The 24,442-nt window shown below is 47.3% G+C and overlaps 1 protein-coding gene across 1 annotated transcript; it reads right to left on the bottom strand.

The window, feature by feature from the left end:
* Positions 1–667: 667 nt before the first annotated feature.
* On the bottom strand, positions 668–24,367 carry LOC120850538. Its single transcript, XM_040499439.1, has 7 exons — positions 24,253–24,367; positions 20,515–20,750; positions 19,586–19,707; positions 17,514–17,628; positions 10,110–10,271; positions 3,475–3,591; positions 668–817 (listed from the first exon to the last, which is right to left on the bottom strand). The coding sequence occupies exons 1-7, from the start codon at positions 24,365–24,367 to the stop codon at positions 668–670; spliced, it is 1,017 nt and encodes a 338-aa protein (XP_040355373.1).
* Between the last annotated feature and the right edge of the window lie 75 nt (positions 24,368–24,442).

The raw sequence follows: 24,442 nt of genomic DNA, 5'->3' as shown, positions 1-24,442 counted from the left end.
GCTGCACATAGGCTTTTGTGCCATAAATGCACACAGACCCATGTTCATCAGAGTATGTATTACCAATAGCTGCACATAGCTTTATATGCCATAAATATAAAGACCTATGTGCATAATAGTACCTATTACCAATAGCTGCTCATATATTTTCGTGACATAAATGCACAAAGTCCTATGTACATCAGAGTATACCTATCACCAATATAGCTGCACATTTTTTTTGTGCCATAAATTCATACATACGTACGTGCATCAAAGCACCTTCTGCACACAAGTTTTTGTTCCATAAATGCATACAACTGAATGTGTTTGAGCCTGAAATTTCTCGTAGACTCAATGTGATTTTACGATCTATTTCAATTGGCCCATTTCCGGCAGGGTTCAAATGACGACCAAGAAAACAATTCAATGGGAAATTCTCGCTAGGCCATCTTTCTATAGGATTGCCCCGTAGGAATGAAGGAACTGTTTACAAACAAGTCCTCGTTTTTCCACATCCGGTAGTGCGCGTGCGCAAACCAGATTCGCGTAAGTTGAAGTGTCTGCGCATGCGCCGTGACTTCAGATCAGCGTGTTGGTCTATATACGTCGCTTAAACTCTGGACAAGAGACAGACATATGGAGAGGGGTGATGGTTTATGATTCGCAGGATTGGACAAACTATTGTTCAGTGGTTCACAACTTGGTCGAGGATACGTCGTACAGCTGACAGTCTCGGGAAAGGCTTGTCCTTGATGCAGTCGCCTCTGTAGTCTTCGTAGTCCACGAAGTAGGCTGCCACGCATACGCTGGGGTTCACCTTGAGTACCAGGCGCATCTGCGTCCGGAAATCCGCCAGAGATACCTAGTTGAGTTTTGCTACGGGCAGGCTGCTCACAAAGAAGTTTTACACAGCAAAGGGTGTAAATCACTTGTCGCAGGGCTAACACCCTGAGTGTGTTTAATATAAGACAACTATACTGCTAGGACCCATTGTATGTTCCTATAATCCTGCTAAATTTGTTTTGAAAATGGCGCGATAGTTTTGTGGATAAATCGATTTACATGCGGGTCCCTCGGAGGGGCGGATGCGGGCGGAGTTGGAGGCTGGCTACGTAGCCAGCCTCTTGCGCGGTGTCCCCTTGCACGCACTCACAGACTTGGCACTCTTGGCGTCTTGAGCTTCAGCTTCCTCGTTTACCTTCCGCGTTTCCAGCATGCGGTCCGTGAAGATTACGTCTACGGTATCGCTCTCCTTGTCAAAGTGTTCGACATTGATCGCAGCAGTGATGAGAGTGAATGCTATCAAGAGATGTTGGAAGCTGTACATTTGGCTGCGACCCGCTGGCGACCAGCTCCAGTGACGGCTTAAGGACGAACTCGCCGTGGTCACCGCCGTCCGGCAATATCTCGCAGACGCATGCAGAGTGGAAGGTCAACGCGCCGGGGGCGAGAGCGAGAATAGCGTTCGGGTTACCGAGTTGCGTGAGCGGCTTTGATCGTACCGCGGCGAGGAGAGCTTGCGCGATCATGGGGGCGCCTAGAAAGAGAGCGTTCATGGCCACTTGGTTGATGGACACCACGGTGTGACTAACTTGGGCAGTGTTGCCTGGTCGCCAGATGAAAACGATAAAAATTCGTAAATTGAATATTGCAACTGACAGAGCTCTAAAAATTGCGTAACTTGGTGTATATACCGAGTAGCCTATGAGCATTCCATTTCAACAATAATCTATCTGTTTAATTTTCGTGTCAAACCCTTTAAAGGGATACTACAACGAAATCTCGCCGCTTATTTTTTGGTTTATTCGTGTTCAGTGCAGCATTATTACATCAGACACAGCGATCTCTTGTTGAAAAAGACACGAAAATAGATTTTAAAACGAATTAAACGACTAGCAAGAGCACCTGGTGGATGTCGATAACGCCTCGCTTGTTATGCCCGTCTAGGAACCTTGACAGGTAGTGACGGTAACTGTCTCGACACCGGCCACGACTTTAGCCACGACGAGAAAAGAGCTGAAGGAGGTACTTCCCTCTCCCCGAGACTCTCTTTTGTATGTCGCAGAAGTCGCTATTGTCCCTCTACAAGATTATAGAAGATTAATCCGTCACTAAAAATTCGTACAAAGACAGCTTTGGGGTTACTTGTGGTGGCCCGATCGCTGGCGTGCTTCGGCTGCTTTCAGTAAATGCCACGAGCCATCGGGGCCTATCCAAGGCCGAGTGAATGTCACGTAACCTTGGAGAGGGGGCACAGCGGTGCGCGGATAGCGTATCACGTAGGATGCCTACATGTTCCCGCCGCTCCGGAAACATGTAGGCAGTTTTAGTAGACCGTGTTTTCCGCTCCGCTAAGCCCCTCCGCTATCCGGAACTCTACAGCCAAGGCCATCGGCGCGCAGGCGCAGTGGCGTTTTTTTCGTAGCGGAGGGCTAGCGGAGCGGGAAACACGGTCTACTGAAACTCCCCGGGCTACGTACACAGAGCGGGATCGGCTGGGATAGCTCGCAGCGTCCGGACGTAAGGTCCCGAGACAAACTACGTCACGATTGCGGCAGATGTTAGTGCTTTCCGCTGGTTGCTCTCCGAGCGTTTTCCAGAGTGGGCCGTTTATAACGAAAAATACAGCCATCAGACTCAAAATACAAACGCACGATTGTCATTCACGGTTATTGTGCATCGCATGCAGCCTACTTGTGAACACGACGGGTATATTTCAAATTTCGTTGTAGTATCCCTTTAAGGCCATTTCACACACACTTAAGTTTGACTACGACCGACTGAAAAGAAAAAACGGTTTTTAAGCTTTTTTGAGACGGCTTACGACCGGATGTGCAGCAACGCAGCCGGCCGTAAGGCGTCACAAGAGGCTTAAAAACCGATCCAGTCTCAGTGGCCATTGAAACTTGTAACCGAGAACGACCGAGAGACAAGACCGGTTTTTAAGCGTCTTGCGACGTTTTAGGACAGGGTGCGCTGCTGCGGAGCTGGTCCTAAGAGATCGTAAAGTCCCGTTCACACACCTGCGACCTCTTAGAACCTAGTGCCTTGAAACCTCTTAATCTTACAACGAGAGGACACACTGGCGCCATCTATGAGGAAGCAGCGTAAACTTGACGGTCCAGCATATTTGCTCTTTCTCTCGCGCATTATCCTTTTTTTCTTGGCTCGAAAAACTTTTGTCAACGTTATAAGCCAAACTTTCTCATAGTTATTATGGACATTGACCTCGGAAATCCCGCAAAACCTTCGCTCTTGTGAAATGCACTTCTAGGGTCACCACATAGATGGCGCCAGCGGGCCAGTGTGTTCTCTCGTCCTAAGAAATTTTAAGAGGTTTAATTAGGTCTCGTTTCTCTCGGTCATACTCGGTTGCAAGTGTCTGAACGGGCTTCGGAAATGCATGCTCATTTCCACCGTCAGCGCCATCGCCATGGCATGATGTCAGGAACATGAGTTGGCGCATGGTAATTTGCCAGGAGTGAGACATACCATCTTGGTGATGCTGTCCTCGTTCTGGAAAGACTGCCACTGGTTGCCGCGGTAGCGGAAGGCCGCCACTGATTTGTCGTCCAACACGGGCCCCGCCCAGTCTTGCCCCTTGCACGTCTGGATCACCCAAGAACAAGAAACGACGAGACCGCTTAGCGACGCCGCGGTCGACGATGGTCGCAGGACTATCGTCGACATGGTTCTGTCGTGATATATATTAAATAACTGCACCCTGGTTAGCGTGAAGCTGCTGGAAACCTGTGGAATGAACATCTTGCTATTGACCTCAAGACCCAGATTCAATTGTGTGAAAGCCTGCTTTTGTTTATCCATGGTTCTTTATGAGGCACGTGATGATTCCAGTTGTCCATAATGCGGGTGGAGACAAAGCATCCACAGTAACGGCAGAGAGCACGGGCAAGGGTACAAAGCACGAGCTCTTAGCAGCTGATTCCAGTGCGCGAGCGCTACATTGGGGACTCGCGTGCGTAGCATTCGTTTTGCTCCAAGCATAGAGTTATTTCAATAAACACTAGAGGCTCAGCTGGCGCTAGTGTCTACGGGACTTCCGGTTGCAAATTGAAGCAGGCAGCGTGAAGTTTACATTTCCAGCCTCCCTGTGTATTTTTATGGGAAAACGCGCGTGAATTATGTCTCTTCGCCGGAAAATAACATGAATAACTTTTGTCATTTCGGTTGTACCGGATAGCATGCACCTTTATTGGTATTGTGAAAGTGTGATTGCTTTAGTTACAGCATTTTTCTCTACCACTGAACGACGTTAAACTTCGCTCTATTTCAGGTCCAAACCTCTGTTTCAAGGAAGGTATCTGAAGACGAGCGACGATTCTAAGCAAACTAACGATCGAAATGAATGTAGAGTGCGTTCAAGGTCTGCTAGCACTTCGGTGGTGCTTATATATTGCTGATATGCCCGTCCTGTCATTGAATGAAAATGACTCCGTCGTGCACCTTTACGATCGGTTAAAGAAACATTCGAACGAAAAAAGATAAAGCACGTGAGCTACGAAAGGTGTCTTTTTTTATTATTTTCTATGTCGGGCAGTTTTTATCGGGCACCTGCTCTCTGGCTCCCCCTATTTGCAAAGATTTAGAGCGTGCGGGTGATGATTTGAACCCAGAACAAGCATCTTTGCACATATTCATGAACAGAAAGAATAAAGCAGTGCCTATTTATTGCAAATCTGACTATATTACGTGGCTTTCAATTTATTTTGATCGCCTGCATGCACAAGGAGTTACTTATCCAGTGTTACTGCGTAGTTCTTGCCGTCTCTTGGTTTTCCACATGTCCTTCGTTTGTTTGGCACGTATATCTCCCATACTGGAAAGCGTCGACGCCGTGTTCGCGCTAACAGTGTCCGACAGTGCACATAAATACACGTACGAAGCAGTTTTAACACCGTTTTCCACACCACGAATTTCAAATAAAAATGCTGTAACTGACCAATTATTTCGTCTGCGTGACCGAGAAATTTTACAATGTGCCTAGTACGTACGAATTATTAGTGATATTTGATCTTATAATCAAGCGCAGAGAGAAAATGCACTCGCTTTTTTCCATAGAAATGCATTACCGGGAGTCAATTTCTGTCTGCTTGCTGTCTGCTTCAAAATGAAACAGTACACTAGCGCCAGCTGAGCCTCTAGCGTTTATTGTAATAACTCTATGGCTCCAAGTTAGTGTAAAACAAAGCGTCGTTCTGCTCTTCATCAAATCTCGAGACGAATACTCCGTTCTGATCGTTCACCATTGAGCGTCAGATACTGCAGCCAATGCCACAAGCACGAGATCATGAGGTCGCTGCTTTGATGCGTTCTTTAGCAGAACGAGCGTTCGCGCTAGAAATGCACGTTTAAAAGCCAAAACGGCGGGCTAGCACGCGCTTGTAGCTTTGGCTGCACTCAGCTTAGAGGGGCAGTGACAGGTCAAAATATATTTTTTTTTATTATCCGAAACGATTGATAACGATGCCAGGATATTACCCTTCAAAATTTTAAAACTCAATTTGAAAAAAAAAAAAAAAAAACTTTAAAAGCCAATTTTGAAGTTCCCGCGCTCTCCGCTCCAGCGCAGTGATGTCAAAGATTGAGTCGTCCTGCAACTGGAGTTTTTCTCACGCCTCCGAACCGTCCTGACCCGATGTCGTGTTCGCCTGCGTCCCGCAATCGTGCCGCCTATCGCTGTGAGCAGACGACGCTTCACTTTCGAGTTTGAAGGTATTTGAGGGCCCTTTCAGCGATCTCAAAATCTTTGAAACGGTGTGAGGTCGAAGGGAACGCGCTGAGGACTTCTGTGAGCGACGTGAGAGGGCACGCCGCACCGGTTCTGCGTGAAAGGCGGACTCGGCGGTTCACAACCGAAATACACAGATACTAAACCCACTCGTTTTGACCGTTTGGCGATTTGCTTTTCGAACTTGAGAGGTCGTCGGGCACCTACAAAAAAAAAAAAAAAAAAAAAAAAGAACTTCGTTCGATTTTCCGACTTACCGATCATCCTCAGTGCTATATGTGCCGAGCGCCGCCGCGCCACCATGTTTTCCGAGGGAGGGTAAAAAGGCAGTAATTACTGTCGTGACCGGTTATAACGAAATCGGTTATAACGAAGTAGCGGCTACAGCGAAGCAAACACGATTTGCCATTCTCTTTTACCCTTCGTTAAACCGAAGTCGGTTATAACGAAATAGCGGATATAGCGAAGTGATTTCCGAATCCCGTCGACTTCGTTCTAATTTATAACCGGTCTCGACAATATTTCAACGTCCACTTTCAAAATAATTTTGAATATTAGCTTGATGTCCGTGACGCTACTTTTTGAAGACGTGGAAATATTTTCAAAAACATTTTGACGTCCTCTGTCAATATATTTTTGCCCTTATTCTGACGTCTCAAACTCTAAAGCTTCGGAGCCCGGCGGTCAAAAAAAAAAAAAATTATCTTGCTTGCAGGCAGCGTCGCCACTGTACACGCATTTTCCGAAAACAAATGTAATGCAGTCGAGTTCTCAAAGTACATTAGCTATCAGGCCGCACGTATCATATGTTTGGTTGTGCCAAACATTACAGAATGCGGTAGTGCTGCTTTTCAGCATTTGTTTCACGTGATTTATACAGACAAAGGAGGTGAATGCCGTGCCATAGATTTGCGGTTGATTGGAAAATGCCTGTATCTCGTACAACCGCGCTAGAAGCTTTGTTCGCTCGCGCCGGTCAAGAAACATATTAAGGTGGCAACATTTGCATTCACAACATTTTAACATCCCGATCATTTCGTAGTTAACGCACTCGTTAAACACGAACCAAACAGAACATCTAAAGCAATGAACTAACGAAACACGGTTAGATGCGAAGCGACACTGCAAATACGAAGACGCGCTCGCACGATATAGACACAAAAAGCGTGCCAAATTTCTCAGTGTTATGTAGTGTACACACTTATATTTGTTACGTGCAGGCAAGACAGAGACATCCAGCTCGCCTCTGTCGTAGATTCAAAATTTTAAGTGAGACGCGCGTGCCTAGATGCCAGTTCAGAACGCTCAGAACATCGCCACCGGGCGTGTCACGTCCGAAAGGATCAACTGTCAAGCCAGTCCCACACACACGTTAAATAAGACATGAATTCGTCAAAACGCCAACACAACACCATCAGAAACTAAACACGAAGCCAACGAAATTACAAAACGACTACCACTGCGACCAGCATCGAAGGAGGACGTCGAAATAATAAATCCACTATTTTGACATTTTACGGAAGTGACGTCACAGACGTCCAAATAAGTTTTGAGATATTTTAGTGGTGGACGTCGAAATAACACTGCCGATAAAAAACAAACAAACTAGGAGGCCACACCAGTCCGGAATTCGATTTTCGGTACTCCAAAAATAAAGGCCGTAGTGCGTTCGCAATAGTTTTGAAAAAACAAGTTTTACAAATGCCGTTATTAATTATTATAAAAATGTCGCGTACACACCTAAACTTTATAATTTTTGACGTCACAGATAAAAAGACGTGAGGATGTAAGAAGAGGGGGAGAAAAATACCAAAAATAAAAAAAAAAAAAGAAAACGCGCGGGCAAGTTTCTTTTTTCCGTTTTGGTATTTTTTTGCGTGCCTATGATATCAATCAGGATGTCGAAACGGAACAGAACCGTTATTTTTAGCCCAACCGTAAGTGAACCGAACCCAAATCTTCGCCGCCATCTTAGAACTGAAGAGGAGCCGAACCTAAAAAATATAACGGTAATCGGTTCAAAAAGGTTCACGGTATTTTTTCACAGCTAGGCTGTCTATGGCTAAGTTCTGGCAGTTCATCAACGGCGACAGGCTAACAATTCTTCTCTCCACCGCCGCCGCCTCTTTCCCGAGTCGTGTCTACTCGCCACGCGCGGCGTCTCCCCCCCCCCCCCCCCCCCCCCCCCTGACAATGCGCAATGCCGCGCGCTCTTCGGCGGCCACCGTGCTTGGCGTAGCCGTGGTATAATAAAACGTCTCTCCCCCCTTACATTGCGCAATGCCGCGCGCTCTTTGGCGGCCTGATATGCTAACATCTCATGTAAAGTTGTGCAGTATATATAGTAGTCTCGCGATCATATACGGCAGACTAATAAATGTTAGAGCGCATGACTGATAAAGCACAGAGTTGTAAAGTGAGAGCCTAAAACAAGTGCACGTAAAACCGAATACAACATTTGTCTCCCGAGGCAGTTTTTCGCGAAGTTTGGAGCTCATGCAAGTTGATGCCCGAACGTGATTTATTTTAGAATTTGAAGAATCTTCGTCTTTCCTTCGCGCTATTTACGTTCAATTAGGAATATAATTGCGGTCATCACTAAGTATTTTTTTTTCTTGGAGTAAGGCGATGTATATCTGATTATTTAGAAAAAAAAATACTAGCTGTCTTTCTCTACCCATTTTCTGTATTTTTCTTCCCATCTATCATGTGAGCACACAGTCCTTTTTTAGAATACCCTGCAAGCGGGTTTTTCACACTGCCATACAGCGAACAAAGAACAGGTTTCCGCCGACTCAACAGCTGGCGTATTTTCGAGTATCACCCTCCCGTGCCGGCCTCAAGCGGTTATGCGAACTTCGTAGAGTCAAATTTATTGGTGAAAAATATATTTAATTACTGATTGAAGATGTGACAACATAAAAGAAGGACCGATCACCTTAAAGATATACGTCATAAGTAAATGCACGCCAAATTGTATGAAAGATAGCTATGCGTTCCTGACCCATCGTGTACTGAAATGGTTTCTTCTAAAGCTTTCGTGACATTTTGAAAAATTGTATTGCTTTAAGCTCAGTTGTGTTGTCATCATATATATATTGTGAAACGTACTTTGTAAACAATAGTTCACGATATATATGGCGACGAGGTACCCATTCCATGATTTTAAGCACTGTAATTAATTCCTTAGTTCAAGGGCACAATTACGATTCAACTTTTAATATTGCAACGCAAAATTGTACTAATCACGGGTATTTTAGGCGACTATACCACACATCGCGAAAACATTTTGATTCAGGCACAATATATGTGACTCTGGTAAACAAAGGCACGTTGAGTCGTATAAACACGGCGTTTTCTATGTTAATCTAGATTTTTTTTTACCGTCGTATCGAAATTAATTAACGGAATTTCCTATTTTTGTTACAAGACAATAAAAGTGGGTTGTATGAACGATAGAAAGAAAACAACTATATAGTGAATCGTTTCAGGCCGGAAATAGTATATCTATTACCAGAGCAATGTGAAAAATATAATCTCAATCTAGCGGTTTAAACCGGTTAAAACTGATTCGAACCGGTTCGAATTGTTATTTTGGCTCCCGGGAACTGAGCCGGAACTGGACCGAAAGCCGTGAACCCGAACCAGAACCCGAACCGAACCAATATAAATTTCGGTTCGACACTCTAATTACTTATAACTTGCATCGTCTCAAAAAAGCAAGCTCCGAGTACGAAGTTACACGCGCTGTACGTGTTGGCGCCTGCACCAGTAAACTAAAACAAATGGCAACCAGAGCACGCGCGGGACTTACTCCACGAGTGTTTCCGAATCTACGCTCCACGGAGTCGCCGCGGCGGCAGAAACTGCGGCACTACGCTCGCATGTATATAGCTTAAAGCCCATCGATAAAATGCACGCTTCGCGTTTTGTCCCCGTACTGACGACCATTGTCGGTGCGAACGCGCAAAGACAGGTGACTCGAGCGAGTGCCGCGCCGCCATTTGCTTCCAAGAGCTGGACAAGGCGCGGGCCTCCTGCTTTGGAGCATTCGACGCTATAGTACTTGCAAGGCAAAGACAAACACATAAAGGGGCTGTGAGTGGGGTAGAAGCTAAGTGATCACTGAATTAGTCGTTCGCCTGTCTTTCGCCACGTGGTCACACTCAGAGAGCGAGGTCTGGTGATGAAAGGGAGGCGTACGTCCCACCGTAGCTTAGGGATGAACGTAGCATATTTCGGCACTGCATCACACTTTGTGTTACCATAGCCGTTTCCACGAGGGAAGTAGAAATTCCTTAGGAATTTAACGATGAGCTATAAATAGTGCTAAAACTGACATCTCGTGCGTGCCCCCCTCACCCCCTGCATGCTGTACCTGGTTGTAGCGCACGAGCGTCTCGCTCTGGCACGGAGCCCCGATTTGAATGGACTTGGACTTGAGTTCGTAGTGGAGAGCGGCAAGGTTGAGCGAGAAGCACACGTTGGGCGGAGGCACGACCAGGCTCTGCAGCTGCTTGGCCCAGTCGAGCGCCGTTATCTGCACGATACCGCTTTCTGAGACGGGGCACATTTAAAGCTACAGTTTCACCATAACTTGCCCAACGGCGAAGGCTACTGCACCGATCAGCCAACAAGCGCGTCGGAGTAAAGCACGTGACAACGTATCGGGATCACGCGCCTTGCTGGTTTGATGGGGATATTTCTTAAAAAAAAATAAGTTCTCGCGCTCGCTCATGCCTAGAGTTTATGATAGGCACCTCGTAGGGAAGCAAGAGTTTCGCGCCCCCGCCGCTATTCGCGTTTCCATGCGCCGCCACGCCGCTATTAGCCGGATTAAATCACGTGACAAACAAAAATCCAGTGCTGTGCAGGAAAGCCTCCGCCACGGCAGCTACGGTCGCTCCGCCACTCAATTAGCCGCTAACTAGCCACTTGCCAACTGTGCTCATGTTCTTTGATTTTGCTTGAGGCGTTTATCATCCATTTAAAGGCCAATATCATCCATATATCATCCACCTGATCATTGATACGACAACGAAAACAGGCGGTGGTACAATAATGACCTCTTACCCAATTCCCGCCAATTTGGACACGTTTTTGACCATGCTGTCCCCCGAAAACATGGATATCAGGGGGCTGACATCAGAGACTGACGCGGAATTCACACGAGGAACCACGGCGACATGAGTGTACCACCGCATGCGGACCCGAGGGGCTTATCCACTTGCACTGCCGACGATAAGGCTTCAGCAAGCGGGAAGAGTGGCTTTTCCGCATAAATTTCGATTTTAAGATGGATGAACATGCAACTCTATACGGGACCTTATAAACAGAAACTCTACTCATGGCGACTGTCATGCCACGCTTAGGTGTGCATGACTGGTAGGTGTGCTATCAGTGGTTATCAGAAGCGAGCTCAAGTGGTCACGAGGGTGAGGTTGATAGCGGATGGAACAGGCTGATAAAGAGCGGGAAAAAGCGTGTTTGGGTAGGTTGGATCCGGGCGTGGTGACGGAAGGTTGTATCTCGACACGACGGGAAGGAATAAATCATCTGAAGCTATTTGGACAAGTGTCTTCACTGGCGCAGTCGACAAAACGGAAAAGAATCGCGAGGAAACGCAGCATTCAAGCATACGTCGAAATGCCCACATCGGACCACCGGCCCACGGATCAGGACACCCGCGGAAACGCCAACTGAAGGGTTCACGCCGCAGAAAGTGGAAACCCGGCAAGCAACCCCGTGAAACTTCAACCAAACCGCCCATGCTGCAAAAAGTGGAAGCTGGGGAGCTTTCGGCGAAACGTCACCGAAGCGCCTTCTTGAAAGTGGAGACTTCAACCGAGGCATCTACGCTGGAAAAAAAAACAAAAAACTGAGCAACGGCGACAGCTGACTGAGCAACGGCGACAGCCAGGAGACAAGGAAGAACTGCAAGGTGAACAGAGCGGCTGCCTACGAAACGTCACAGCCTGACTGAGCAACGGCGACAGCCAGGAGACAAGGAAGAACTGCAAAATCAAAAGAAGGGGGAGGGGCGGGGACAACGACATGAAGAGGAGCAAGTGGTGAAGTGAAGAGGGCTGGTGAGGGGACATCTCGGGGTCGCATCTTGTTAGGACAGTGAACAGTACTCGCGAGTAGCACCTGAGGAACCCACCACAGCCGGAGCAACTGGTAGCAGAGTGTCCGAAAGCCTGGGGTGCAGCCTGCCGCCCGATTGGAGAGCGTCTGTGAAGGTAAGAGGCATTGAGTGGTGATTGAGGGTGTGGCTGATGATAACTCGTGCAAAGGCTAAAGCAGAACAAAAAATGAGTGACGACGATCTAGACGGGAATGGGGCTGTCGGTGGGGCATTGGGGGACGAGAGAATGAAAGAACATGCCGAGCTGCAACTACGGCTTGAGGAAAAAAGAATAGAGCGAATACAGTTAGAGTTGGAAATGGCACGGCTGAAACAGACCTCGGCAACGGAAAAAGATCAGAGGGACCAACCAAAAGAGCTAGCGACAGAGATTATGCAGTTCTCTAAGATGCTTGCGAACGTTCTTAGTCGCATACCGAGCGAAGAGGAAATGGTGCCGGGATGGTTTGATACCGTCGAGAGCGTGTGGAAGGCCTTTAAGGTTCCCAAAAATGTACAAACAATGGTACTACTCCCGTATTTATCGGAGAGAGTTAGGCACATAGCAAGGGACGGCGAAACTCTCGGATTCTTGCAGTATCCGGAGGTAAAAACAAAGGTGCTTGAACTTTTGCAACTGTCCCCTAATGAATACCGAAGGCTGTTCACAAACGCGAAGAAAAAGGAAAATGAGCCCTGGACACAGTTGGCGGAAAGAGTGCGTGGCTACCTTGACTATTACGTTCGTAGCAGAAAGGTCGAGAACTTTGATGACTTGAAAGAGTTGTTAATTGCGGACAGAGTGAAGGAGATATTGAGCGAAGATGCTCAGGCTTTTGTTACTCCTCGCGAAGGAGATGACTGGTTACGGCCTGCTGGTATAGCAAAGTGGGCACAGGTCTATGATGAAAGTAATAAATTAAAGGGAGACAGTGGGAAAAGGCTCAGTAAGCCGGCCGAGCGACAGAGACTGGAAGGGAATGCAACACGGGGTCCAGTGCAGTGCAGTCCACGCAGTGAAGACACTTGTCCAAATAGCTTCAGATGATTTATTCCTTCCCGTCGTGTCGAGATACAACCTTCCGTCACCACGCCCGGATCCAACCTACCCAAACACGCTTTTTCCCGCTCTTTATCAGCCTGTTCCATCCGCTATCAACCTCACCCTCGTGACCACTTGAGCTCGCTTCTGATAACCACTGATAGCACACCTACCAGTCATGCACACCTAAGCGTGGCATGACATGTGTATCCTTCATCTGAAACCCTTTTTTTTATTTCCTTTACACCTTATAATCACAAAGGCCTACATACCCTGCATGAACACAAATTACAACACATAGTAGAAGGCACCCGAATGACGAGGAAAATAAACAATAGTTACAAAGACAAAATTACTTCACACTTTTTTTTTTCCACAAATACAATACATATCGTAGCAGAGACCCGAATGCCGGAAAAAATGAACGATAGTTACAAAAACCGCGTCACTTTGCACTCTTTTTTTTTTTTTTTCCAGCAAGGCGCATTGAGTGACGATAGAGGTGTGGACTGGTTAACCCGACTGTTTCGTCTCGCGACACCCCCAATTTGCTCAGGCCCGACCCAGTCGAGATAGGGCGTCTGCCGGCACATTTTTGGTCCCCTTCCCATGTTCTATCTGTAAATTATACTTTTGCAGGGACAATGCCCAGCGTGTTAATCGTGCGCTGTTTGGCGACGACGTTCCTACGTACCGCAATGGATTGTGATCAGAGCGAACCAAAACTTCCGATCCGAACAACCAAGTTTCCAACTGTTCTAGTGCCCATACAATTGCAAATGCTTCTCTCTCGATTGTTGACCACCTACTCTGTGTCTCATTCAACTTTCGGCTCAAGAACGCAACTGGCAGTTCTCTCCCGCCGTCGCTCTTCTGCGATAAGCATGCGGCGACCGCTTTCTCCGACGCGTCTGTCGACAAAATAAACCTCCGCTTCAACGATGGGGCTGCAAGTTTCGGCAATTCTATCAATTTCCTCTTCACCGTTTCAAACGAGTCTTGTTCTTTTTCACCCCATAGGAGTGCATTCGGTACTTGCTTTCTCGTCAACACTGTCAGTGGAAGCACTATCTCTGAATACCCTTCAATATAATCTCGATAATAGTTAATCAATCCTAAGAGACTCCTCAACTGTTTTTTGTTCTCTGGCCGTCTTAAGTTCTGAATCGCGGCAACCCTTTCTGGGTCTGGTGCGTGAAATCCAGAGCCTATTTCATGGCCTAGGTACTTTACTCTGCCTTGTCCGAACCGACATTTCGCCAGGTTGATTGTAAGCCCGCAAGCTTCTAATGTGGCTAGCACCTTGCCAAGCTGTTCCACATGTTCTTGCCAACTGCTAGAAAAAACTGCGATGTCATCAATGCATGCGCAGGCATACATTGCATGAGGTCTTAACACCTCGTTCATTGTTCTTTGGAACGTCGCTGCTGAATTTTTAAGCCCATATGGCATTACAGTCCACGCGTACTGGCCTTGATCGGTTACGAACGCGGTACAGTGCTGAGACTTTTTTTCCATTTTGATTTGCCAGTACCCTCTGGTTAGGTCCAAGACCGAGATGAATTGGGCTTTTGCTACGCACCACAACAGTTCTTTTACGTTTTGCATTGGAAAGACGTCCGTTTCAGTTACCGAGTTTAATTGTCTATAATCTATACACAACCTAACTTTCCCGTCCTTCTTAGCGACACATACAACCGGATGTGCAAAACTGGACTCTGTTGGGTAGATCAGACCCCAACCTATCAATTGTTGTATCTGACGATCTACTTCTTCTCGAAGTTTCATGGGGACCCGGTAGGGATAGATCCTTTTCATTGTAGCATTTTCGATCAGCGTTATTTTGTGCCGTCCCACCGCGCTCCTTCCTGGCGTATTTGAAAATGCCGCTTTCCGTTCTTTTATCAAGTTGAGTACCTGTTGCCTCTGTCCCTCACTCAAGTTCGTCAGCTGGATACCCGTCTGACATACCGTGCTATCTTTTTTTTCGTCACATGGGGTCTCCTCCACGCTCCCAAAGTCCCGATCTTCAAAAATCACCCCCACAGCGTTTGTTCTTGCATAGTAGGGACGCAACTTGTTTGCATGTACCCACTTCCTCTGTCCTCCCTTTAGCTCAACAACGTAGCTGTTGTCCCTTTTCCGTTCAACAATCGTTATCGGACCCACCCACCTGGCCTCCATTTTGTTTGTAGCTTCTGTGTTTAACATTAGCACCGCTTCTCCTTTTTGAGATGACTTTGGCACTGCCCTTAGGTTGTACTGTGTGGCATATGCCCGTTGCTGTCCCTGTGCTCGTTCGTCCGCTATTTTTGCTAGACTCATCATCTGCCTCCTCAGGTCCAGGAGATATTTTTCTGCGCCTTGATTTAACGTCACTGGGAGGGTCCATTCTCCCGTCCAGGATTTTCTAAGAATAGCCAGAGGACCACTAGGGACACGACCATACATTAACTCGAATGGCGACACACCTGTCGTCTCGCTTGGTACTTCTCGGTATGCCCACAGCAGGCAGGGTACATACCTGTCCCATCCTCTCCCATGTTCAGCAATTACCTGTCTCAACATTCCCTTGAAAGTCTGGTTCCATCGTTCTACCAAACCATTACTCTCTGGATGACCCGGTGTAGAAAACCTTGGAGAAACCCCGAGCCGAGACATCAGTTCTCGTGTCAATCCGGGTGTAAAGTTGCTACCTTGATCAGAAGAAATAACCTCTGGGGTACCCATTCGAGAAAACACTTCCAGTAAGGCATCGCAGGTTGCTTTGGCTGTGAGAGATCGCATGCATATGACTTCCGGCCACCAGGTACACACATCAACAATACAGACAGCGTATTTGTAGCCTTTAGATGAGGGGGGGTCTATGGGCCCCACGCAGTCCATGGGCCCCACGCAGTGGGGCCCATGGACTGCGTGGGGCCCATAGACCCTGAACCGATACCTGACATTTGTGAAAACATTTAGCCAGAGAAAGTTGTCCAGATGCCTGATTCATGCGATGCGATTTTACTTACTATTTCGCAGTTCCCATGTCGCTTTTTGTGCGGCAAAACAACGACAACGACAACAACAACAGAAAAAAAAAACGAGAAAAAAAACGTGTTGGAAGCTGCGGTGGCCGACGTTGCAGCTGCGTAATCGTATGCAATTTCGCACCATGCGAAGTAAGCCTGATTCAAATGGTGCGATTTTATTTGCAATTTCGCAGTTGCGACGTCGCTCATGCGGCAAAAAAAGCCCCGGGGAAGATATGGTGCCCGACACCGCAGCTGGAAATTCGCAAGCAATATCGCGTCATGTAAGTCGGGCATTAGGAAACGGTTGAAAAGAAATCTGCAAGTGCGAGCTTTTAGCCTTAACTAGCCCTTCGACTGCACGAACGCTCGTTCAACGGGAGCACAAGCTAAAACTACGCGCTCGTTCTTTCAGCAATTGTGACAGTTCGTATTAAGGTGAGACGAACAATAGTCAACCTATGATGAGAAGAAGCGACGTGTTCACCTATAGCGACGAAAACGTCGCTATGTGAGCATATCTAATTTTTGCAAACGCGGTACGCTTGCGTTACGCTATTACAGAACTCACTACTATACCCCGTTTGAATGTTTGCAACGTCACCGCCCATGGCACTTAATCTACACAACCCAACATGCGCAAGTTCGTCGATTCAGAAAGCAATGAAAGCATGCGTTATGCACACGGAGAAACAAAATGGCACCGGCCGGAAGCCGACGCGACACTGATGATGACACAGATAGCACAGCATGAGTACCGCAGACATCATTGTTCGGTTGTGTCTCACTCCACTGCTTGTCTAAACCACAAAACAGGAAAAAAAAAAATAAAACTGGCGGTGTTCGTCATTTTGACAAAAGCGCTACAAGACAAGGGCATAAAATAAGAGACACAGCAAAAGCGCTTGTGCTGTGTCTCTTACTTTAAGTCCTTGTTTTGTGGGGCTTTTGTCAGAAGGAACGATGTACCAACTAGCCCATTCCTCACTATTGGTGTCTGTCAGTTTGTCAGCGCCGGGGAGAAAGGGAGAGGTCGACACGTGCCCACGTCAGCGCTTCGGACGAATGAGAGCGTCGCAAGCGACAAATGACAAACGAAAGACACCGCCGGGCTTTCGTCAAAACGAGCGTTCTAACGCATAAAAAACTTTCGGCAGCTAGGGTTGAAACGTGGCAGCGCTGGCGTTCGCTCGCCTTTTTCGCCGCGGAGTTGCTTGGGTTCTAGGACCTGAACATTAAAGCTGGTTCACACAGCCCTGTTTTCTTATGCTACGTTACGTTACGAAGGCTTACGTACAAATCACTGGGACATTTGAGCTTTATATTAGACGTGGCTACCAGTTTAAGGAGATAGCCTGCCACGCGACATTCGAGACACGAACGTTTCCGTGACTAACACGTAAGGTAAGAAAACCTAAGGAAAAGGTGCTATGTGAACCAACCTTTCCCCGGCGGCTCTCGTGACATTTCGTTTTACCTTTTCTCGAGCGGAACCCGATGGCGAAGGGTGAACGCTACATACAGACCCAGAGTCGGAAAGGTGTTCCAGGCGCTGTATAGTTCGACCTGCACGCCGGTCACGGGTGATTGACTCACGATGGGCAGGGTGTCAGCAAAGTCGGTGTACTCGCGGAACGAGTTGGGCATCAGCAAATTGCACGTCGGCGCTGGACGGGAGTGGTGAGTCTCCAGAATTGTGTAGTCCACCACCCTGACCGAAATGTAGGAAAGAATCAACTATATAATCACTGACAGGACGAAAACGACTGGCTGTCTCTTTCTGACGCCCAGCTTCCAGCACGCGCTCTTTGCATTTCGTCCATAGCCCCCTCTATACTCACAAAGCCTGGCATTTTGACGACGGAGCCATAGAGTGCCCGGTCTCAGATTTGGAGCGCGAGGATCTGGTGGCACAGAGCATCAAAGAGCCATTTCTTGGAGAACCTGGACGTCAGCGCATAGCTTTTGCAGCGGCGAGGACCCGAAACACGCTTGTTCGCTCGGAAGAAGTGTGTTTCGGCGTCTCGCAGCAGTGGGGCGCCAGTCACGTGGCTCTCCTCTCACCCGTTGTGTGCCGCTCCACCTTTTCCATTTCGGCGGCCGCTTCTCGCGGCGATCTGCCAGGCTTTGTCAGTGTGAGGCCGTGGTTTCGTCGTTGGCTGCGCGTGCATTTGCTCGAGGTTCACAAGATCCCCAAGCGTTAGCAAAGGTAGGTAGCTCGTGCCAGCGTTACTAAACCACTCAGTTGGGAAACTGCCATAGAGACTGCTCTGAAAAAGTGGCCCCAATCTGTCTCCGAGCACCGAGCTAATGGCGAACACAAAGCCGCCATTTCTCCCGCAGCGGCCACTCGAGGAACTGCACGTGGTGTCTACTTTGGCTTCAATCGGCCACTTCGGCGCCGAAACAGGTACAGCGGAAGAGGTTACAGGGGTGCCACCCCCGTCTCTCCAGCGGACGCGCCGAGTCTTACTACCGAAGTTAAAATGCACCTAGGTCGGGACGCGCTACCTGAAAGCACCGCTGAGGCATGGTTGTATAGAAACAATATTAATTGTGCCGCAAAACCTTGCAAACAAAAGATTTTAAAAATATCACGCGTCCTTCATTTTGTACTGAACTCCAATAAATTTCATACAAAAAGAGTCTTTTCCGTTTGTCTTTACGCAAAAACAAGCTTTCTAAAAGCTCAAAGTGACCACAGTACAGACAAATGATAAAGAGTGGCGCTGTTGTCGTATTTGGCTCGGTCTCGGTGGATGCCAGCGGCCCAGGTTTCGACGGCGAGTTTCCCAACTGAGTGTTTTAGTAACGTTGGCTCGTGCCGAAGGCGAAACCATTGAAGAAACTCCCTGACGTTCTAATCCTGTCAGTGGCTATAGCAGCAAAAGAGCTCAACTCGCTAAACATCGCTCCAGTCATGCACGCAGCGTAGTAGACCAACGAAGGTGTCGAGTATGGGCTTTCCACTGCAAGCAAACTCAAAATGACGAAAGCCTTCGACGACAGAGAAATTACGAAGCTCTTAGTGACGACAGGGAAGCGAGGACGGCGTACAGTCATGAAATGCTCGAAACTTGAGTTGCAGCGTTGTCTGAGGCGCACATCGAGTTTCAACGTTTTCGTTTTATATCCAGATTTGTTGCAGCTTAAATTTTGTCCTATTATAACTAAAAAGAAAAGAGCAGTTTGAACGCAAGAAGTTTGTTCTTATAGTTAGAATGTTTGTTTTGGACATTTCCTTTCAATATACATTGCATTTTGTAAAACAGAGTTGGTAACCCAGGTAACGTTGCATTGCCGAAAGAAATGGGCTTCCTCAACTATAGTCTGTTGCAGGTTAAGAGTGCGGCACAAGCTCCTGCCTCAAAACGCTCTGCTATTTTCACCTTAACAAAAAGAACGCTGGAAAGGAGGCGAGGATAGAATCGCCTCCTCTCCAGCGTTCACTGTGTATAATTGCTAATAGCACAGTAATATAAAAAAAAACTGCTTGTAGTTGAGTGGTTATAGTATACGACTTCCACGTCTGTAACGCTCTCAGCGTGTCACTCGTCCATGACGCTGGTTATAAAGCTCGTCCATGACGATTGTATCATGGAAAACGACTCATAAAACACATTTTGTGTTAAAATCTTGCCGACACTACCGAGGTGGACGAGACGCACTTGGAAATGTGTTGCAGGTTGGCCAGGAATTCTTCTACTGAGGACTTGAAGGCTTTCACCTGCATGCCGAACATGAGCAGCAGCGTCCGTGAACCGTTCTCCTTGAAGGCCTCGTGGAATTTCTGGACGGGAAAGAGACGCGATTCGTACCTTAACCCCTCGATATGGCTGAGTCGTTATGACCGAATATTTTGGTGTGCTAAAACTCCTCCCCTGTTACATACTAATTCTCCTCTCTTCTCTCACACAGATCGTTCACCCAATTAAGCACACACAGATACACACACACACACAGGCACGCACGCAAGCACGCACGCACGCACGCACGCACGCACGCACCAAAGGTGGATTAAAAAAAGAACAGCCCGCAGATAGGCAGCTGCAATGTGTACGGGAGGACCCAAACCCGAACAATGCACACGGCGGGCTGAATAACGCGTTTGCAGCAAAGAAATGGCGAGCTTCTGAGTACAGAAAATACCACGGTGTACCGCTGGGAACAGCAAAACACAAGAAAAAGAAACAACCACGCTTTAGTTTGGTTTGTTCGATGTACCTAAGGAATAAACTTAAACCGATAAGTTTGGTATTCATTAATTTCACATTAAAGGCTCTTTATAGCTTCCTCGAACGCGGGAGCATGAATCTGTCAATTTCGACCACACTAACAAAATTAAACTAAAAAAGCGCCTACACTAGTCGGTAAAGTAAAAATCACTTCGAAGCAAAGAATAAAAGAAAAAATATATATATTCCAATAACGGCTATCACGAAAGAACTTCTCTAAAAATATAGCGTATAAATTTTGGCGGTGTGTGTCTGTTGTGCGTCGACGAGTCACGATGCATCCCTCCTGGCAACATGCAACAACAGTATGATGCTCTACACCCGAAGATAGTGGTGGCGCAAACATAGGCTAGTGTCAGTACCTGGAGCATCTTCAAGATGGCCGGCATCTGGTCCGTGATGACCAGGAGGTCGAGAAAGGCCAGACCGTCGAATTTGTTCTTGATGATCCAGGCCGTGGTGGTGACCACGAAATGGGACAGGGACATCGGGTCCTTCCACTTGTCCATGCACTCACGGATGTCGTCGTGACTGACGGCCACCAGGTGGTTGCCCGCTCGCTGCTGCACCAGCGATGTGAACAGAGCGAACCCGGAGCCTGCGATGAGCGAGGCACTCTTGGTCCGTTGTGTGGACCAGGTGGATCTACCCATCTTCTAGTATATCGCGGAAAACCCGGTTCTCAGCCACTGACGTTGTAATTGAACACCACAAAGAGGCGGCGAAGTGGGGACATTCTTGAGAGAAAACATAAAAGGGAAAGACCTGCGTCATACAAAGAAAAAAAAATGCAAAGAATGTTCTTTTCTTATGGATCGATATGTACATCCGCGGACAATATGAACTGAAATACCTGATGCGGCCTTTTTTGGCGTCTGCAGTCCCCTCGCGAGCTCTATTATCTTTTAATTTGACAAGTAGTGCAAAGAATGACACCCCAACTTTGCATTTTCAGATTACAACTTTCTCAAAAACTAGCAGGTAGGTCAAAGAAGAATAAAAAGGCCATTTCAGCTTATATTGTCTGCGATGGCACAGGAGGGGAGATTGAGCTATAGGGGAACGCCTTGTCCAGGCTTGTTACCACGGAGCTCGGTGTTTACCCAACACAAGGCCCATGGACTGGATCATAGAGTTATTATAATGTACGCTAGAGGCTCAACTGGCGCTACTGTCTATGCGACTTCCGTGACGCAAATTGAACCAGACAGCAACCAGTCTACTTTTGCGGTGCTCCTGTGCATTCCTATGGGAAAACGCGCGTGCATTTTGCCTCTTCGTCGAAAAATAACACGGAACACTTTGGTTATTTGGGTAGTACCGAATAGTATGTACCTTGATTAACACTGTAAAGGTGTAATTGCTTTAGTTGGCACATTGTTCTTTATCAGTGAACAATGTTTAACTTCGCTACATTTCTGTCCCAAACGTGTGTTCCGCAGCAGGTGTGTAAAAACAATCAACGATTCAAAGCAAAATTACAATCAAAAGAAATATAGAGTGTGTTCAAGGCTCGCCAGCATTCCTGTGACGCTAATATATTGATAATATGCCAGTCCTGTCATCATATGAAAATGACCATGCCGTGCATGAGTGAATAAAAACATTCAAAACGTAGAGAATAATGTCCGTGGGCTATGAAAGGTGTCTCTTCATATTGTTTTCTCTGCCGGGCAGCTTTTATCGGGCACTTGTTCTCAGAGATTTTGAGCGTGCGGGTGATATTTTGAACGTAGAACAAGCAGCTTCGCTCAGAGCGGAAAGAATAAAGCGGTACTTACTTATTTAAAGTCAGAATAGATTACGTGATCTTCAATTTATTTTGATCTACATGCACGGGTAGTTACTGATCCTATGTTACTCCATAGTTCTTGCCGTCTCCCTTAATTTTCAGATGTTCTTCATTCGTTTGGCACGTATATCTCCCACGCTGAAAAGCACCGACGTCGTGTTCGCGCGAACAGTGTCCAACGGTACACATAAATACACGTACGAAGCCGTTTTAGCACCTTTTTTAATGCAATGAATTTGAAAGAAAAACGCCGCAACTGACCAATTATTTCGTCAGCCTGACTGAGAAATGTTCCAAGCTACCTATTACGTATGAATTATTTGGAATATTTGCTCTTATGATCGAGCGCAGGGAGAAAATCAACTCACTTTTTCCCATAGCAATGCATTACCGGAAGTCAATTTTCGACTGGTTGCTGTCTGCTTCAATTTGCGTCAGCACACTAGCGCCACTTGAACCTCTAGCGTACATTATAATAGCTCTATGGACTGGATTCCTTGCGTCATCTATCTAGAGCAGGGATGGCCAGAGATGACCCAGCCTGAGGGCGGCAAACATATCCACGAAACCACCAAGAGCCACAGGGGAAGGGGGGTCAGACTCTGGTTTAGAGCAATAGACGAAACTCAAACTACTTTCAATTTATCCGAGTCAACAGCAGTCCTACTGTACGTAAGGTAGCAGTAGCAGAAGACTACCAAACCGCAACCTCTCTTTCGATTTAAAACGCCTTCCATTTCTCTTTTTGTGGAAGTGCTCGTGTGGCCGCGGGAGGGAGGCGGGGGAGTGTGTGTGTGTGTGTGTGTTTGAGGGGGAGGGGGGGTAGTTAGGAGAGGGAACAGCGAGTCGCACTTTAACACGCGAGGAGCCGCATGCGGCTCGCAGACGCAGCTTGGCCACCCCTGATCTAGAGCATATAGGATATAGAATGGACAGGAGTGCTGAGTCAGCGTTCGGTTACATTTACCGAGTGCTGCGTCACCTAACACAAACAAACAATTTAGGTTTTCCTCATGGGCTTAGCTGTCAACTTAGCTGTCAACTTAGCTGCTAGGGACGCGACGATTGGATCTTCCTCTCAATGTGGAGTGCAAGTTCGTCTGCCTCTTGCACAGCGGTTGCGATGATGCCAAAACGCGAAACTCTTATTGGCTGATTGAAAAAAAAATGTGTAGACCTCAAGGCATCTAACATTGAGGTCTACCTACTATCTTTCTAATCAAAGCCAATCAGAACTCGGCGTCGTTCTGACGTCAACGCATCTCCTGCGCAAGAAGCAGACAAACTTACGCTCTGGATACTGCGTTTTACCTAGCGATGGACCGTAGTCCAGCCAATCCAGCGCTGGGAGCTTATTACGTGATTACGCAACCCTCGCGTCGCTGCGCACCTCTCTAAGGTCACACGACATTCATACGGAATAAGACTGGCTTCGGTGGCCTGTATATAGTAAGGTGAAGCAGAGTATATTTTAAATCTAGAGCATGAAAAAGTGAGACGTTTACAAATCTCTTTAATGCAAAATTAGAGCGCAGCTCTTGAAGGGGAGGGGGGGAGAGCACGCCCCTCCCCCTCTCTTCCTCACGTCCTCGTCCCCTCTTCCTCTGTAGTGTCTGTTCTTCCTCTGTCCTTGTCTTAAAGTGAAATCATGTTTTCTCACGTACAATACCAACTCGCCCAACAATCAGCACTTGTCCTCCTCCTCCGCTCCTTTCCACCTGCCCCTTCTCCTTTCCTACTCCTACTCCCCCTCTCCTTTCCTCCTCTGTACCCTGCCTTCCTCCTCCTGAGTACTCTTTCATTCTCCTCCGTACCCTCCGATCCTCCCACAGTTTCCCCGTTTAATTTAGCTGGAAAATTGACGTCTCGTGACCTCAACACCTATTCAGTTGCCCCGCTAAATTTAGCGGAAAAAATGATGTCACATGACTTTGTGTCACGACACCCATGAACAAGTTCAGTTTCTCCGCTAGAGTTAGTGGGGAAATTGACGTCACTTGAAACTCAACACCAATTCCATTTCCCGCTAAATTTATCGGGGCGGTTACGCCGACGACGACGGCGATGCCGATGTCGCTATACGCGGAAACGGGCGTTTTAGAGCTGCGCTATAAAAGTAACTTCATGGAAGCCCCAGAATGGAATCAGGCGTTTTGCTGAGGGTCTTGGCTTCTTCAGAACATCCGATAAAGCCCCGAAGATTATTCACACCGCCACTCCGAACCATTGAGAGATTCCTTTCCGAGTCGCACTGTCTCGGCCCGCGATATAACTTCCATTCCGGAAAAATAATTTCCCGTGCACTTACCGTTGCCCTTGGGGACTAGTTTGTCTTCCTGGCCGTTGTAACTCAGGTCCATGTAGACCACGAAGTCGCAAAGCTTCTCGGGGTACTGTTCCCTCTCGTTGGTGTTCTCGGACATGATGCAGATGAGGTTGTGTGCTGCAGTGCCAACAACCGTTAGGATTTTGATGCTCTCATATCTGCCAACCTGCAC

Source organism: Ixodes scapularis, unplaced genomic scaffold, assembly GCF_016920785.2.
Source record: "Ixodes scapularis isolate PalLabHiFi unplaced genomic scaffold, ASM1692078v2 PGA_scaffold2__306_contigs__length_199485367, whole genome shotgun sequence".
Lineage (NCBI taxonomy): Eukaryota > Metazoa > Arthropoda > Arachnida > Ixodida > Ixodidae > Ixodes > Ixodes scapularis.
This window is presented reverse-complemented; position numbering and strand designations above follow the sequence as displayed.

Coding starts and splice junctions, on each gene's coding strand:
- LOC120850538 (XM_040499439.1), bottom strand. CDS start 24,367: ATGTCCGAGAACACCAACGAGAGGGAACAGTACCCCGAGAAGCTTTGC. Junction 17,629..19,585: donor AACCTGCAACACATTTCCAA/GTGCGTCTCGTC, acceptor CATTTCGGTCAG/GGTGGTGGACTACACAATTC. Junction 3,592..10,109: donor CGCTCGTGCGCTACAACCAG/GTACAGCATGCA, acceptor TGGGTGATCCAG/ACGTGCAAGGGGCAAGACTG.